General features: G+C 33.8%; 2 protein-coding genes across 29 annotated transcripts in view; one reads left to right on the forward strand and one right to left on the reverse strand.

The window, feature by feature from the left end:
- The window catches only part of PPIP5K2 (diphosphoinositol pentakisphosphate kinase 2), a 62,052-nt gene extending 46,295 nt beyond the window's left edge, over nt 1–15,757 (reverse strand). For 25 of the 26 annotated variants that reach the window (XM_019727968.2, XM_019727963.2, XM_019727957.2 and 22 more), the window contains exons 1-8: nt 15,622–15,757; nt 10,490–10,875; nt 8,043–8,238; nt 5,429–5,519; nt 4,127–4,212; nt 2,912–3,066; nt 1,585–1,686; nt 257–418 (exon numbers count right to left, since the gene is read on the reverse strand). In XM_019727968.2, the coding sequence (XP_019583527.1) occupies nt 257–418; nt 1,585–1,686; nt 2,912–3,066; nt 4,127–4,212; nt 5,429–5,519; nt 8,043–8,238; nt 10,490–10,603 (906 nt within the window). In that variant the 5' untranslated portion in view covers nt 10,604–10,875; nt 15,622–15,757. Of the gene's footprint in view, nt 1–256; nt 419–1,584; nt 1,687–2,911; nt 3,067–4,126; nt 4,213–5,428; nt 5,520–8,042; nt 8,239–10,489; nt 10,876–15,570 lie in introns of all 26 variants that reach the window. The other variant, XM_074328629.1, reaches the window with a different exon arrangement.
- A 151-nt stretch (nt 15,758–15,908) lies between these two features.
- GIN1 (gypsy retrotransposon integrase 1) overlaps nt 15,909–16,064 on the forward strand; it is a 35,116-nt gene continuing 34,960 nt past the window's right edge. For 2 of the 3 annotated variants that reach the window (XM_019727969.2, XM_074328640.1), the window contains exon 1: nt 15,912–16,046. The gene's annotated coding sequence lies outside the window, so the exon portion shown is untranslated. Of the gene's footprint in view, nt 16,047–16,064 lie in introns of all 3 variants that reach the window. The other variant, XM_019727971.2, reaches the window with a different exon arrangement.

Genomic DNA, 16,064 nt, shown 5'->3' on the forward strand with positions numbered 1-16,064 from the left:
AGTTTACTGCATAGTAAGTAAAACAAAAAAAAAAAATGAAAGAAATTATGCATATGTAACACACAAAGGGTATAGGTAAACAAAGGCCTTCATTTATTATGTTTTTATTGGCACTACAAGAATCCCTTGAAAAGTACATACACCATTCAGATGTAACACTTTTTAAATTATAAACCGAAATAACATCTCTTTAATTCAAAAAAAGAAAATTAGAATTCTTTTTATAAGGATCTATGTGGCCTGTATAACATCTCACCTTAAATGCAAGGCAGACTTTCCAAGCAATTAATTTCTCTCGTGCATTGAGAATAACAGGGTATCTTACTTCTTTTCCCTCACTATCTCGTTCCACCTTGCCATCGAGTGCTGGAGATTTTCGAGCTTCAGCATGGGCATAATCTGGACCCACTGTATAAACCTTTCGTGAATGTTAAAGTACATATTTTATTTAAAAACTACACACACACGCTGATAACAAGTTCAAAGAAAAAATAATAGAAAATACTTCAGTCTCCTGACCATTCTTTCACATATCTTTTAATTTACATGCCAAAATTTTTAATACATTTGGAAGAGATTATAAATAATTAATTATGTCAGAACTGGTAAAGTGAAGTTCTACTCTATAGAAAAAGATTGTACTGAGCATCGTGAGGGAATGAAAAGTACGCTGTGTATGATACGATCCTTCTTAAATTGTTTTAGTTTAACAAACGAGAGGTACAAATAACTATAAAAATATTACGAAGGAAGTAACTGCCCAAAGAAAGGTTTAAAAAAGGGAGAGGGGTGAGAGAGAGCATGAATTTGAAGGCAGAACAAGAGAGGGAAAGGCACTGTAATCAAAGGCAATAAACACAGAGGGCAGAGGCATGAAATAGCATGATGTAGTCAGGTCAGAGCAAGTTATTTGGTACAGTTGATACTGTAAGAAATAAGGTCCATAGGACAGACAGAGGGCAGAGTGGTATGTGTCTTGTATATCAGCCGTACAACTCTGACTATTCTCCTGTGGTCAATGAGGTTCCACAAGAGAAATTTTTAAGAAGTTCATGATTAGCTTTAAGAAAAAGCACTCTGGTTAGACAGAGACTGGCTGAAGATAAAGCAATTAAGACCTTATTTGCACCAAGAGAAATCACACATATTTTTATATCACGACAGTGGTCACAGATCTCAAAACATCACTTACATTAATCGACGCTTGGAAACTGGTGGCTATTAGACCCTTACACACTATATTCTGATTTAATGTCCTTTTAAAGAGGCATACATATTATTGTATCACAAAGTTGGTTTTTAAATATTTTGATAACTATATTTCAATAAAATGTGTCTTCTTTTTAATCCTGTATGTTTTATCTTAAGCATTTAAGAACATTATTCTAAAACAATAATTATTTTTTTAAAAAGGCCATACGCTTCAGACCGCCAAAGGCTTTCATAGTACAATACACATTAAGAATCCCTAATCAAAAAGAAAGAGAACAGAGGTTAAATATAGCTAATTACAGGGTAATATATTCTTCTGATATCACTCAAAATTCTAAATACAAAGTTAAAATACACTTTAATCAATCCTACCTTAACATCAGTACCATCTGTAGGCATAAACTCTTCATATATATATGAGCCTGTTTTTCGTACATTGCTTTCTGGGGAATAAACACTACTTCTACTGCCAATCTGAAAACAAAAGATGTCCATCAATATAACAACTAAATTATTCCCCTCATTTTTATAATATAACACTTTTAACATCTATTTTCAGCTAAGATGTTTCCAAAATAATTTTTTAACCCACAAATTTAACACTAACTATGAAGGTGACACTCTAATATTTTCTGCCATAATAGTAACTTACAGGTAAATTAAATAACATTAAAAATACAATGAACCCTAAGAATAATGTTTCTAAGATTCAACCATGTTGCTGCATTAACTCTAGTTTGTTCATTTTTACTACTATAGAATTTTCCACTGTATAAATACACCATAATTTATTCATTGTCCTAGCAATGTATATTTAGGTTGTTTCTTAAGCTTTAGCTAGTAGAATATTCTTACAAGTGTCCCTGTGGCACATATGTGCAAAAGTGTTTCTAAGGCATATACTAGAAATGGAATTGCTAGGTGATAAAATATGCTCATATTCAACTTACACAGATGATGTCAAAAATCTGTTTTATAAACTGTTTTAACAATTCATAGTCTCTCCAGCAATGTGTAAGAGTTGCCACTGCTCTACGTCCTTATCTACCCTTGGGATTGTCAGACTTAAGATTTGTCACTCTAATGGATATAAAATAGTATCTCACTTTGTTCTTGCTTTGCATTGCCTTGATTATTTATAAGGGTATGTGGATTTTTAATCCTGACATATTACTAAATTATGTTGCTAAGAGGCTACACTAAACGCATTCCTGCCAACGTTTGGACTTGTTTTCCAACTACCACAAGCCTTCTGATCTCTGCTAATACAAAAAGTAATTCAATGTCATTATATTTTAGACTGGATTTGCACTTATTTACTATGGGTCCAATTTTGAGAATACTTTTATATATGTAAAAGTTACTGGTATTACTTTTTCTACGAACTATCCATTTTGGAGGCTATTTTTCTAAAAGACTACTCATCTTTACCTAAACTTGTTATATGATCAATATGTAAATGGAAGACAAGGAAAATCAAGTAACTTCATGGTATTCTATAGGCAGAAATTTTGCATAAACAACATTAAGTAACAAAATTATACCTTGATTTTTCTAACAAGTATGGTATCACTTTTATTAATTTATGTCTAAATGATACATTCTCATTTAATCATAGTTTTATTAAGTACTCGATTATTTTTAGTAAAATTTACACAACGTATGAAGAACAGCATCCACTAGGATAACAATGGTTTACCTTTCGAAAAAGCCTTTGACTTCCACCACCAGCAGATGTTGGATAATAAATGTAAACATTGTGATCTTCTGCACTGACTGGCTTTTCTACAAATGGCTTTTGGAAAACTTCCCCATTCACTTCTACATGATCCTCCCCTTCAATCAGACTGCATTCTATAAATCAAACAGAATAGCAAGAAAATTACATACTGTATACTATCTAGATATTATTGACAACTTTTTTTCTCAAATATAGATTACAAATAAAAGTAACCTTGGATAAAGTACTGATTTGATTTTAATTAAAAATGTTGATGCAAACATATGCCCACGTTTATGATACACGGCATTAGGAACTCTAGCTGTTCTTCAAAATCTTATGGACCTGCCATTTCACCCCACTGTCCCTTAGAATTCAAAGACAGATATGAAATGATGCCAACAAGAAAGACTGAGAAATAACTCCAGAATGCCAGCATTTTCTGAAAAATGTATGGGATTATTCCTATCACAGAAACCACAAAACATGAAATTACTTAAGTTAGAAAAGTAACCAATATACAGAGTACGCAAGTGAGTCAATAAGAAAGTAAATTTTGACCTTTAGACAAACAAGCAATGTTCCCTCTTACAGATAATAAATGCTATAACTTTTTTTTAATATAAATTGTTTTAAGGTACAATAAAGTTATCAAAATTCCTTAAAATACTTGTTATCAGAATATCAAAACTTAAGACAGATAAACATTTATGTTGCCTTTTTAGACTAAGTTATGTATAGCTTCACACTGTTTTAGGTAACCAAAATGAAGCAAAGGGTACTTCAAAATATTAATAAATAGAAATATTTCAAAATTCCTAGTCATCAGAAATGTAACTGTGCCTAGCATGAAGTTTCTAATACTTAATTCAACAGTCACAGATGGAATACTTGTATATTCCTAATCAATACTAACTTATTAAAGCATGTAATTTAAAAAGTCTTTATGATTCTCAGAGATGTGTCGTATACAGACCAAAGAAAAACAGAATGTATAATTTCTAAATTATTAATTATTAGCCTTTTAGCTCATAGTGTCACATTTTAACTGAATGTAATGTTTTATTCATGTGTTTGAAAACAACGAATAGAATACTATGAGTTCTTTATATTCCTTCCACTTAACTATAGAAGAGAAGTGGCTCAAGTATGCTGAATGACAGAAAGTAGCTTGATTAAAATCTCTTACTCTACCTTTGGGATTATTTGGGTCACGGTTCAAAATTGCATAACGAGGAAGTAAAATACCTTCAGCTTGAAGAATACTATATACTTCTCTCCTGAAGAAAAAGGAAAACATTTATTGTGTTATAGCTCTATTTCACAATGAGTATATTATTGTACTGTTCATAAAGGATATTATATTGTTCTACTAAAAAAGGAATGTGTATCAAGTCTTTATTTTTTAAATAAATACATAATTTAAAATATAGAAAAAACATTCTAAATATGTAGCAATTAGAACAAAAATATTCATAATACATTTTGTGGCATATTACAATATTAATTTTTAAAATTGAGAATGTAAATGTATAAAAAGAAATGGTTAAACAAAGTTGCTATCTTGTAATGACAAAGCATTACATAACCATTAAAAATCTTATACTCTATAATGTAATGATATGGAAAAATGTTCACAATATTATAAGACAATAGTGATACCAATTTTGTAAACTGTGAGTATATGTATGTATTGCTTTCTATCTGAACAAATATGGCAGATGTAGTGGCAGGGTAAAATGCTTTTCTTTTCCAAACTTCTTAAAATTAATTTGCATTTACACACACACACACACACACACATTTATAATGTATAAACATGCATTAATATGTAAACCTACAAAAAATGTTTTAAAATTTTAGATGTTAATGTTACTATCTAATAGGAAAAAAACAAAAATAGAAAAACAAAAAACTATAGGGCGATATACTTTATAAAGCATTTTCATATATAATCTCATATTGTAATGCTAACACAAAAGGAAATAGAATGCTAGTGAAATGATAAGGGTAGCCATCAGAGTGAAACACCAACTAAATGTAATACATAAATACATTCATATTTTACAATTTCTCTTAGAAATCCATGCTTTTGGCCTGTTAAATGCATGCTAAGATATATAGTGAAATCTTTTGGTTACTCTTTGCCATTAAAAACAATCTAGTTATGTGTACAGCCCTAACTGATGAGTCACATGATAGAATAATCATTCTTAATTTTCAACGGTCTAGTAGGCTTTGGAAATTAAACAAACTGATATAAGTTCTTGTCCCTTACTTGTAGAACTACTTGTGACTTGGGGCAAATTAACTGATATCCCTGGTTCTCAAGACTCGTCATCTGGGAAACTGGATATAAACACCTATTTCTAAGTATTATTTCGAGGATAGCACAAATTAATGTATATGAAAACACCTGATACCATGTCTGCTTATAGCAGATACTAAATAAATGTTAATTTTCCTTCCCTTAATTCCGCCAACTTCACCACTCACCTATCTTGTATGAGATACTGCATATTCAAGTCATTGATTACAAACGGATTCCTGAGTTTTGCATAGGCAACTGCTTTGTCCAGTGGAAATCCTAAGAACACATATTATTAAGATACTCTGTATAATCTCAAGATAAATTGACATCTACAACTTTATCAACTTGAATTTATGCCACTTCCCATAAAAGTTTAATTTCATTATGTATATAACTGCTTTCTACATAAGGCATGGAATAATAAGTACATAAAACTTGATTTAGTGTGTACTATTAAATAAATCTTATTTTTTCCTAGTGTGTTTGATTAATAAGGCACAACAAGCCAGTGGTTATGTTAGTCACTGCCTGACTATTCAAAGTTACCTGATAAAAGGTTAAGATTACCTCATATACAAAGAGAAATCTATATATAAATAAGTATGTCACAATCACCTGGTGATTTTTAAATATACACAACTCCTTTTCTCACTTAAAATATTTTGATGTTTTATATATATATATATATATATATATATATATATAAAACATCAAAAAATATATATATATAATATATAATATATATATATATATATAAATTAACTGATAGTTCAAAGAAGTTATGCATCTTTAAAAAATAGCAGCAAAACCAATAATTGAGTCACATACAATAGATATGCTTGAAATATGAAATATATGAACAAAATCATGCTTGCTCTTACTAGGCCAATGTTAAAATATCAGATATTAACTCTCAGAAATTTCCCAAACTTTGCTAAAATTACTAATTACAATAAATCAAATGGCAGATATAGTAAGAAACCTAAAAAGAAAACCTAATGAATTTTAATGATTGTATTTCACTCCATATTGGCAGTAAAAGTCTGCAACTTTATCCATCAACACACATTATTAAGAAAGGACACCACAGAGGTTAAGGGCATAAACCAGAGTTCAAATCTTGGTTCCATCTTTCACTAGCTATGTGGTCTTCAGCAAATTTAGTTAGCATTTCTATGCCTCTGATTTCTGACTGTAGATGGGTATTATACCATTCTTACATAATAGGGTTCCTGAGGAATTAAATAAGAGTGTACATTAAACACTTAGTGCAATACCTGACATAGCAAGTGCTCAATAAATGTTAACTATTATTATTCCTTAGACGACAATATTTTAATGAGTATCTTACCTAAAGAAAAGAGTAAAAATCAGCAAGCATGCATAGCTTAAGCATTTCACTATAATATATGATGGTGTATACCTGTGAAGACACTGTATTTTGTAGCATTATCAGACTAGTTAGTAGAGGAAGAAAATGTTACAGAATACGGAACTTAAAAAGCTACAGTCAGTCTAAAGAAGATTTATTCCAAAATTCCTCAGTTTTAAAAATTTAAATAGAAGTACTCTATACCAGGAATCACTTGGCCACAAATTACAAACACTTCAAGTTTTAAAAAGACTCTCAGAAAAACTCTTCATTTGTTAAGATGTCTCAATGTCTATGATTTTGAAGTCTAACAGAATTCAGCAACAGTCAGTTTCCTGTTTTTGTTATTGTTGTTAAAGAGGAACTTTTTCCTTAAAAAAAGACAGCATATGGGATATGACCTTAGATAGCACCTAGTTTTTATAGGCAAATAGGTTTTGTAGAAAGAACTATGTGGTAGTAGGGGAAGAACACCTTACCCTCAAGGACAAGCAAATTTTAAGATTCTCTGAAATGATGAACTTCAGGCTATAAAGATCAGGGCCTTGGCTTCTCTATGAAATAACGAAAATCAGTACAGGCTAAGGGAGCATGAAAGGTCCCAACCATGGTCCATCTCCTTCTTGCTGAAGGAGATGCTTCTTGAACACCTGATTAAAGTGAGATAATTTTTTTAACACAGCTAGGGACTACATTTTTTGGTAACAAGAACAATTTATATAAACATTAGGTTTAACTGAGTGGACATCCTTTAAATTATAGTTCTTAGTGAGAAATTCACTTAATTCAGAGTCATAGGTTATCAAGTTTCAGATATACATTTAACAATAATTTTGATTAGCAGACTTTACTATGAAGTACTACTTTATTATGAAGTAACATTAGGTTGAATTGATATTCCTGTTTGTTTTATAAAAGACAACAAGTAAAATCTAAACCTGAAATATTAAATTCCTAAGAAATAAAGTATGAATACATATATGAGGAGTGGCAGATCATTTCCTATATTCAAAAGCACAGGGATTAAAATAGTCAATAATTCAATATACATTTGAGGAGTTCATCAAAACCTTATATTTAATACTGAAAACTGAAAACCATCTAATTGTTAGGATGCTGGTTAAATCTACATGTTATACACTATAACACCATTTAAAATCTGGTTTTTGAAGAATGATAGGGAGGAAAAAAACTTGATATAATTAGTGAACAATTTAAGTATAAAATTACATATACGCTATAATACTAAATGTTTCTACACACAGAAAAAAAGACTGGAAAGAAATATATTAAAGTGTTAACATCACCTATCTGTGAGAGTGGATGAGTTTAATTTTATTTTTCTATTTTATCTAATATTCTACAATTAGTATGTATTAGTTTTATAATCAGAGGATAAAGGGGTTTCCTTCCCCATTCTTTAATACCTTTAGAATGGAAAGAAATAAGACAATCACATAAAGGCCAGTTTTCCACTGGTTCATTCAAAATAACATCTTCTTCAAATACTACTACTGTGATATATTTAAATAAGGAGATCCGTTCAAGAATTTCCTTCATTGGTTTGGATTTGGATTTCTTTGCCATGGAACATATTCCAACCACAATCTGCCTTTCTGGTGGCTAAAAACAGAAAAGAAACAAAAAAATCAGGTTGACTTAATAAGAACTCCAAAGTACAGCTATGTTAACTCTTTTTAAGAGGTAGATGAGGCGTGTGATGAATCAATAAAAGTTACACATTAACCAAAAAAGCCTTTTATTTTTTTCAAAATTACATTGTTATAATACATCCGTAACAAAATAATAGTTTCCTACAAAGGTCTGATAAAAATTTTAAAACAAAAAACTTTCAGAACATTGTTACTATTTTCATTCAGATTTCAAACTTAAACAAATACTTCTTTGTTCCTAGCATTTATTTGTGTTCCTCACACCAGAAGGGGCAAATAAAAGCCAAAACCTATCTAATCCAAGTAGAAAGGCCAATGGGAGTGAGTTAAGAATTCACTTGCCTAAAATAAAATGTTCTGACTACAAAGCTATACTAACTACAAAATATTAACTAATTTTGTAGATTGAGCTTGAATATTAGTTGGTCACCTATGACAACTTGGAAGGAAATTTGGGGGAAAACCACACTGCTCACAAAGGCATCAATGCTTTTTGAAACCCAGCCCCCGCACTCTAATATCCCTCTTCCATGGTGTTGTCCATCGCTGCACCCTTACTACATTTCAAAGGCCATGATTTGGCCTGAAACTTAACAAGCAGGATATGGAAATAATAACTTACAAGTAGCTCACACTTATAAAATCACTCAAGATTCATTCTGAGGTCTTTGCATTCAGGTGCTTAGAGTTTTATCAAATATATAAAGCTATGTCCAGTTTTTCATTTCCATTGTCTATTCCATGATAACTTATATATTTCATATGACATTATAATTCACACTCAAACTATATTAGAGCTAGAAAGTTTTATTAGATTTTTCCTTATTATAAATCTGACAGTATAATTAAGTTGTAATTCTTCTTTAGCCTAGGATTATATTTCTTTATTGCCTCCTCTGACTCATATTAAATTCAAACTGGTATTGGATTTGATTGTAAATCCTAATCTCCCTGGGATCTGCTATCTTTCCCACTGTGATCATCCATTTTTATGTTCCCTTATTCAGTTTTTTTCCTGATTAAAAGCCTCAACATAGCTCATGATGATGTTTCTAAAGTAGATTTCCTCAGATAACAAAAGTACTCCACCTAACATTTCATACTGCTTTACAGTTAAAAATCAAAAAACAAAAAAACTAATATGCTAAGTTTTGTTTACTTATTATAGATCTACTTAATGAACATCTAGTCATTGGCTAAGATGAACTGGAAACATTCAAGTTTAACATGTACAAACAAACCTACATTAAGACAAATTACAGAATTTTCCTATTAGTCAAAAACTTAGAAGCATGAAAATGATTTTTTTAAACAGATCTAAGTTATTTTGTTAGATTTAATGTCTAAATGAAATGCACATCTTTGAAATCTTAAAAACAGAAGAATGATCTGGAATGAATTGTTTTATCAATCTATAGGTCAAATGAACCGTATGTAACGGTTCATGAATGTAAACTCAATTTACTTAGTACCAATAGTCCAAAAACTATATTAAGCACTCAAGAGTCAGATATATAGAAACTACCTGTTCTTAAAGCACTTTTAGACTAGTGGGGAACATAGTAATAATACAGTACATTATGATACATGGATTAGAAGTATGTATGTCAAGGTATAGAAATGGTACTGAGGAAGTATTCCAGTTTCTCAAGGAGAAAAGAGCAAGGGGAGTGAACAACATGAAATCTGAACAGGGTTTTGAAGAACGAAAAACAATTCACAAGTTACTCCGAAATAAGGTTACTTAGAGATAAAGCAGTGCATATAACAGCAAAGAGACGTGATAGCACATGAAATGTGTGGGAAATGAATATTAGCTATACATAACAGGTAGAAGGGATAAGAGACAAGTACTGTTTTAGATATAGGTGACAGAACAAAGTCCTTACATGTAAGAAGACTGGATTTGATCTATCAGTGGTGTTCAGTGTATTCAGAAGAAATAAAGACAAAAGGTAAGGGTAGGAGAAGCAAGTCGGTAGTACTTTCTAGTCTATGTCAGCCAGACAATCTCTGCTTTTCTGTTTCAGTTCCTGGACTTCTAGATAAGACTTCAGATGAAGAAAAATTTTGGCTATAAAGAGAAGCTTGAAAGTAATTTTTTCTGGGGTGGAATAATAATATTAATTCACTTTTAACAGTGATCAGTAAAAAGCCTATCCTGTATTGGTCTTCTCTCATCAGAAAAACAAACAACTTACAGACTCATCCTCCTCTTCATCATCTTCATCTGCATGGTGGAAGAAACGTCTGTAATTTCCAGGATTGATTTCTGTATCTTCAGGCCCAACAAAGAATCTGGGGACTTCACTCATTTTTATTTCATTTGATATAGAGTATAATTTAAATGTGCTATAATAAAACTGCTTCTAAATAAACAGCCTCAGAAGAAAGCATTCTCTCTATACTAGCTGACACATAGGTCTGTTGCAGCTTGTTTCTCCTTCTTTAGTCACTTGAATTGCGATGACAGTTAGTTGGCAAATGTTCTTTTGTTCTCAGATATCATTGCTTCGTGTTGATGCAGTCTAAAACACAAAGATAGTGAGTCTATTGCTTCAGTGAGGTGATACAGCAATCTTTTCACCTAAAATGCAATGAAAATATTAATTTTAGAGACTATATTTCAAAAACATTGATGTAAAAATATTTCTAAATGATTTTAAAATTAGTACCAATAACTTGATATATACCTTAAAAATGAAAAGACATTTTCTTCCATAAAATTAAAAAATTAAGACTCCGATTTTTAATTAAACATACATCTTAGCAATGTGACAAACTGATACAGAATAACCAAAAGCTAAACACTAAAGTCCTCATGTCCAAACTTATGCAACAAATTAGAAGAAAATTATTCAAGTTATAACAAAATTACATTAAAGGCTAAATCCTTCCACACATAGTTCAGTAATATCTGAATAGAATGGAAAAGAATAGACAAAATGTAATGTGGGTTTAAAAAAACATTCACAACTATACATCAATCTGAAATTGCATTAAATCAATTTTTGGAAAGGCTTCAATTTATAAAAGTTTAGTTTGTAAACAGATTTTTTTTTTTTAGAGAAAATAACCATTCTGGTCTCGTGTAAATCAGCAAAACAAGATTAGAGTGAATATAGTATTTCATTATGACAACAGCTCTTAAACTTTTAGAAGTCAAAAAATCTTTGGCAAATATAATAAAATCTATGGATCCTCTCCTCAGAAATAAAGTGTACACGTGCAGTAACATGCAAACTCTTCCACATAAACAGATGCCCACAAACATCGGTTTAAAAACTATCACATAACAGTGACGTAACCTCAAAGATGTTTACATGTACTTATTCGTTGGTCATATTAAAACTATCATAATTACCTACCAAGATGAAACTATAGGTCAAATGCTTCATTTGATTACTGATAAGCAATTACTTGATCAAATATTCTTAAGAAGAGTTGAATATGCTAGATAGAACTGCAAAGCAAAACTCTGCAAGTGCTATTCCCAAAGATCTATGAGTAATTCCAGTAAAATGGGGTGATAACTCTGATTGTTTTGAACACACCATAGCAATTAGCCTATGGTAAGCACTAAGTAAATGTTAGCTGATTACATATCCTGTTAGCTGCTATAATTAAGACAGATTCCTGACCTAAACTTAACTAGCACAGAATACATACAATTCAACTTATCTCATTTGTGCAATGAAACCGGACATTCCTCTTTCCCCCTGCTACTGCTGGAGACCTCATTACATCTTTTCCAGTCTTACCACACTGCTTGAGACTACAGCGTTTTTTTCGGGGAAACACGGTATCATGAACACTACTGCCTGGAATAAACATCGTCTTCTCATCTTCACTGGTCATGGTCAGAGCTACTTACCGTAATCCTTAAAATGACACCTTGTATCATCCATCACTTCCAGGCAGTATTCAGAAACCCCCCTCACCTGAACTTAAAATCTTTCCAAGCCATCAATGTAGTCCTTTCTATAGGTTCCCTCAAGGACCCTAACTATGAACCAGTAAATCTCTGCTCCCCAAATCAGAGAAAACAGGAGCCCCGGCTCCTGCTGCTCGTCTTGAAGACAGACACATAACCAGTTTTCCTGAAATCCTAAAAGCAGTTTCCAGTGGAAATACTGCTACAAATGGTGACTCATTGCAGGGCACTATTACTAAAGCTCCACCATAGGTTATTCTGCAGGCTGGCAAAGGCAGGCTAGTATCATTTATAAGATTACTTATACAAGTAAATTGCCAAGTTCCACACAACCTTCACATTGATTTTTTTCCTTCTTCAAATGTTCATTCAGTACCTTTTTACTGAGCTTGCCTTCCCCTCTGCCTGGAATTCACTCTCCTTAAAAGTTCTATTTCTCCTTCAATAACCAACTGGAAAGTCCTCAATGAATGTTTTTCTGACAACTCTCATGCCTCTGAGAGCCCTCAAATACATATCAGCATCCTCTCCCATCCTCCATGCTCGATAACATTTCAGATCTATTTTTACAATTATCTGTTTCCCAACACCTTCGATATGGGGTTAATACCTAAACTATAAAAAGAACTCATACAACTCAACATCAAAAAAAAAAAAAAATCCAATTGAAAAATGGGCAGAGGACCTGAACAGATACTTCAAGAAGACAGACAAACGGCCAACAGGTACACATATGAAAAGATGCTCAACTTTCCCAGCTATTAGGGAAATGCAAATCAAAACCACAAAGAGATACCAGCCTACACCTGTTAGAATGGCTATCATCAACAAGACAAGCAATTACAAGTGTTGGAGAGGTTGTGGAGAAAAAGGAACTCTCATACACTTTTGGTGGGAAAGTAAATCGGTACAGCACCAATGGAAAACAGTATGGAGTTTCCTCAAAAAATTAAGAATAGAGTTACCATGTGACCCAGCAATCCCTCTCCTGGGTATCTACCCAAAAAATTTAAAAACATTTATCTGTAAAGATATATGTACCCCTATGTTCACCGCAGCATTATTCATGATGGCCAAGACACGAGAACAACTGAGTGTCCTTTGATAGATGACTAGAGGAAGAATTTGCAGTACATATATACAGTGGAATACTACTCAGCCATAAGAAAGGATAAAATACTGCCATTTGCAACAACATGGCTGAATCTTGAGACTATCACACTAAGCAAAGTAAGTCAGACGGAAAAAGTCAAGAACCATATGATCTCACCGTATGTAGGATATAAAACTGAAAGCAACAAACAAGTAACAAAAACTCATACACACAGACAACAGTATGGCGGTAACAGTAGAGGGTTAATGGGGGGGTGGAGGAAGATAGACAAGGGTATAGGGGTCAAATATATGATGACATGAGATCTGACTTTGGGTAGTGAACACAGTGCAATATACAGATGATGCATTATAGGACTGTACTTATAGTATAATGTAGTATAGTATAATGTATAATGTAGGATGCATTATAGGACTTGAAACCTATATAATTTTATTAACCAGTCACCCAAATAAATTTAATAAAATTAAAATAAAATGTTTCCTTTCGAGTTAGGGTTTTCCGCCTCAATTTTTTATTATGAAAAATTTCAATATTGAAAAAAGAAAGAATAGTTCACTATAAACACCCATATACCCACCACTAGACTCAAAAACTGCTAACACTTTGCCATATTTACTTTCTATTTATATACACATATACATACTGTACCATTTGAAAGTTGTAGACATCAACACACTCAGTTCACCTCTAAATACTTCAGCATGCATCTCCAAAAATAAGGACATCCTCCTACATAACCACGATATCATTTCTACTTAAGCAAACTAATTGTTCCAGAATACTATTTTTATGTAGTTGCATGGGAGCTTTTGGAGAACAAGAACTTCACCTATATTCTCTGTAGTTAATTGGTGCATAGTACTTATTTAGGTGATCAATAAATGTTCTACCAATTGTTCAGCGTAATACCCTCACAATAACTACCATGCAAGTAGTAGGAGTTTACAACTTAAATAATAAGGTTTGATTGTACAACTCTGACTTTCTGCACATTAGTTTCAGCACTGCTTTAAACAAGCCTAAGCTACAGTAAGTATAGCATTTTGGTTTCTGAATTACTTAATTCTGCATCACGATACTGAAGCTTCATGAAGACAAATATCATGTCTGTCTTTCATGAGACACATAAGTAGGCATACGAAATATTTTTTTTAGTGAATGAATCCTCTCAGCCACTGCCAATAATAGTGAAAAAATAGGAAAAAATGAAGCATAATGGTACGACAATAGCAATATAATAAATAGTTAAGAATACAGATTTTGGAGTATGAAAAATCTGGTTTGTAATAGAGATTCAAATGTCCAATACTACCACAAGTTTATTAGGGAGAGTCACGTGGCCTCTCTAAGCCTCAATTCCTAACTCCTGTAAAATGAGCGTAATAATCTACCTCATGGGATTGTTGAGGCGTATATGAGAAAAACATGTGAAGCACTTGGCACACAGAAGAATTCAGTTAATGGTAACTATCGTTATTATTTTATCTGCCTGAAACAAACACTTTTTCATTGAAGCATTTTCAATAGTAAAACAAAAGCCTATCCCAGGGTAGAGCAAGGATGGTAGTAAGTGCTCAAGTCAGCCATGCTTCCTACTTCCACTGCTAAACCTTCCAGTACGCTGAAGCAAAGCAAGTGTTAGCCACCAGACTCCAAAGGTCGCAAGCGGCCAGGAAGTCGTCGAGAACATAGTAAATAATACCCCATGGTCAGCACCCTCGCCCCTTCTGCCTCAAAGCGCGAGGATGCCACACTCTCCAAGTGATTAGGTGCGGCAGGGACCGGCAGCCGCGGTCCTCGCTCTGGAAAGCTGCAACGCCTGCAGCTTTTCATTCTTTTGAGGTGCGGCAGCAGCCGGCGCGGAGCAAAGGGATAAAGACCGTGGAATGAAAATGAAAATCGCCGTCTCTCCCCACAGCAGTCTCCAAACTCGAGGCTGCCTAGTTTGGTGGAGCGAGACTGCAGTCTGGAGTACCAGCTGGAAGCTCAGCAGTTCCCTTCTAGTTGAGCTGCAACCTCTGGTATCTCAAACCCAAGAAATGAAAAGGGAAGCAATGGAGGAGGAGGAGAAATGAAGACGCGAAAAGACCCCCAGCGCTGTACTGTTACTCCTCCACGCTCACGCTGCATTTCGCTCTGCCACTTGCCCTCCCACCCCACGAGGAGCGCGTGTTTAAAGCGCCGCAGAGCTCAGCAGGAGACAAAGCAATTGCCCAGAAGCGGCCGCAAACCTGGTGACCGGGTTCCGCATCCCGGTTCTCCTTCGGTCTTGGGGCTCTCACCTGCCACCGCTGCGGTTGTCAGGCGAGCAGCTGGAGAGAGCCGAGCCCATTCAGGTCTCGGTTCCCCTCGGAATCCGGGGCAGGGGCGAGGTGTTGGCAAAGAGACTCCAGCTGTTAGCGTGGACGTGGGTCTTCTCGCTTTAGTAGCAGCACAAGAGCCACATAGAGGTGCTGCAAGGCACTACCACGCTAGCGAGTTTCAGCCACGCCTCCTCCTCGCCCGCTTCGGGTCTTACACGGAAATCTCCCCGGGCGGAACAATTTCCGGCAAGAACCCCACGATCCTTCCTCACTTTCCCTGTCCGAGGCTCCACCGCCTCCGTAAGCACCTTTTCTTAACGACACGGATAGTCCCGCTTCCGGCAGCGCCAGATAAGTCGCGAGAGGAAGCTTAAATCCTGTCGCTTGCATTTAGGACCACTTCGGTGAGTGGTCGTTCCGGT

The sequence above is a fragment of the Rhinolophus sinicus genome, linkage group LG03 (assembly GCF_036562045.2).
Source record: "Rhinolophus sinicus isolate RSC01 linkage group LG03, ASM3656204v1, whole genome shotgun sequence".
NCBI classification, from domain to species: domain Eukaryota; kingdom Metazoa; phylum Chordata; class Mammalia; order Chiroptera; family Rhinolophidae; genus Rhinolophus; species Rhinolophus sinicus.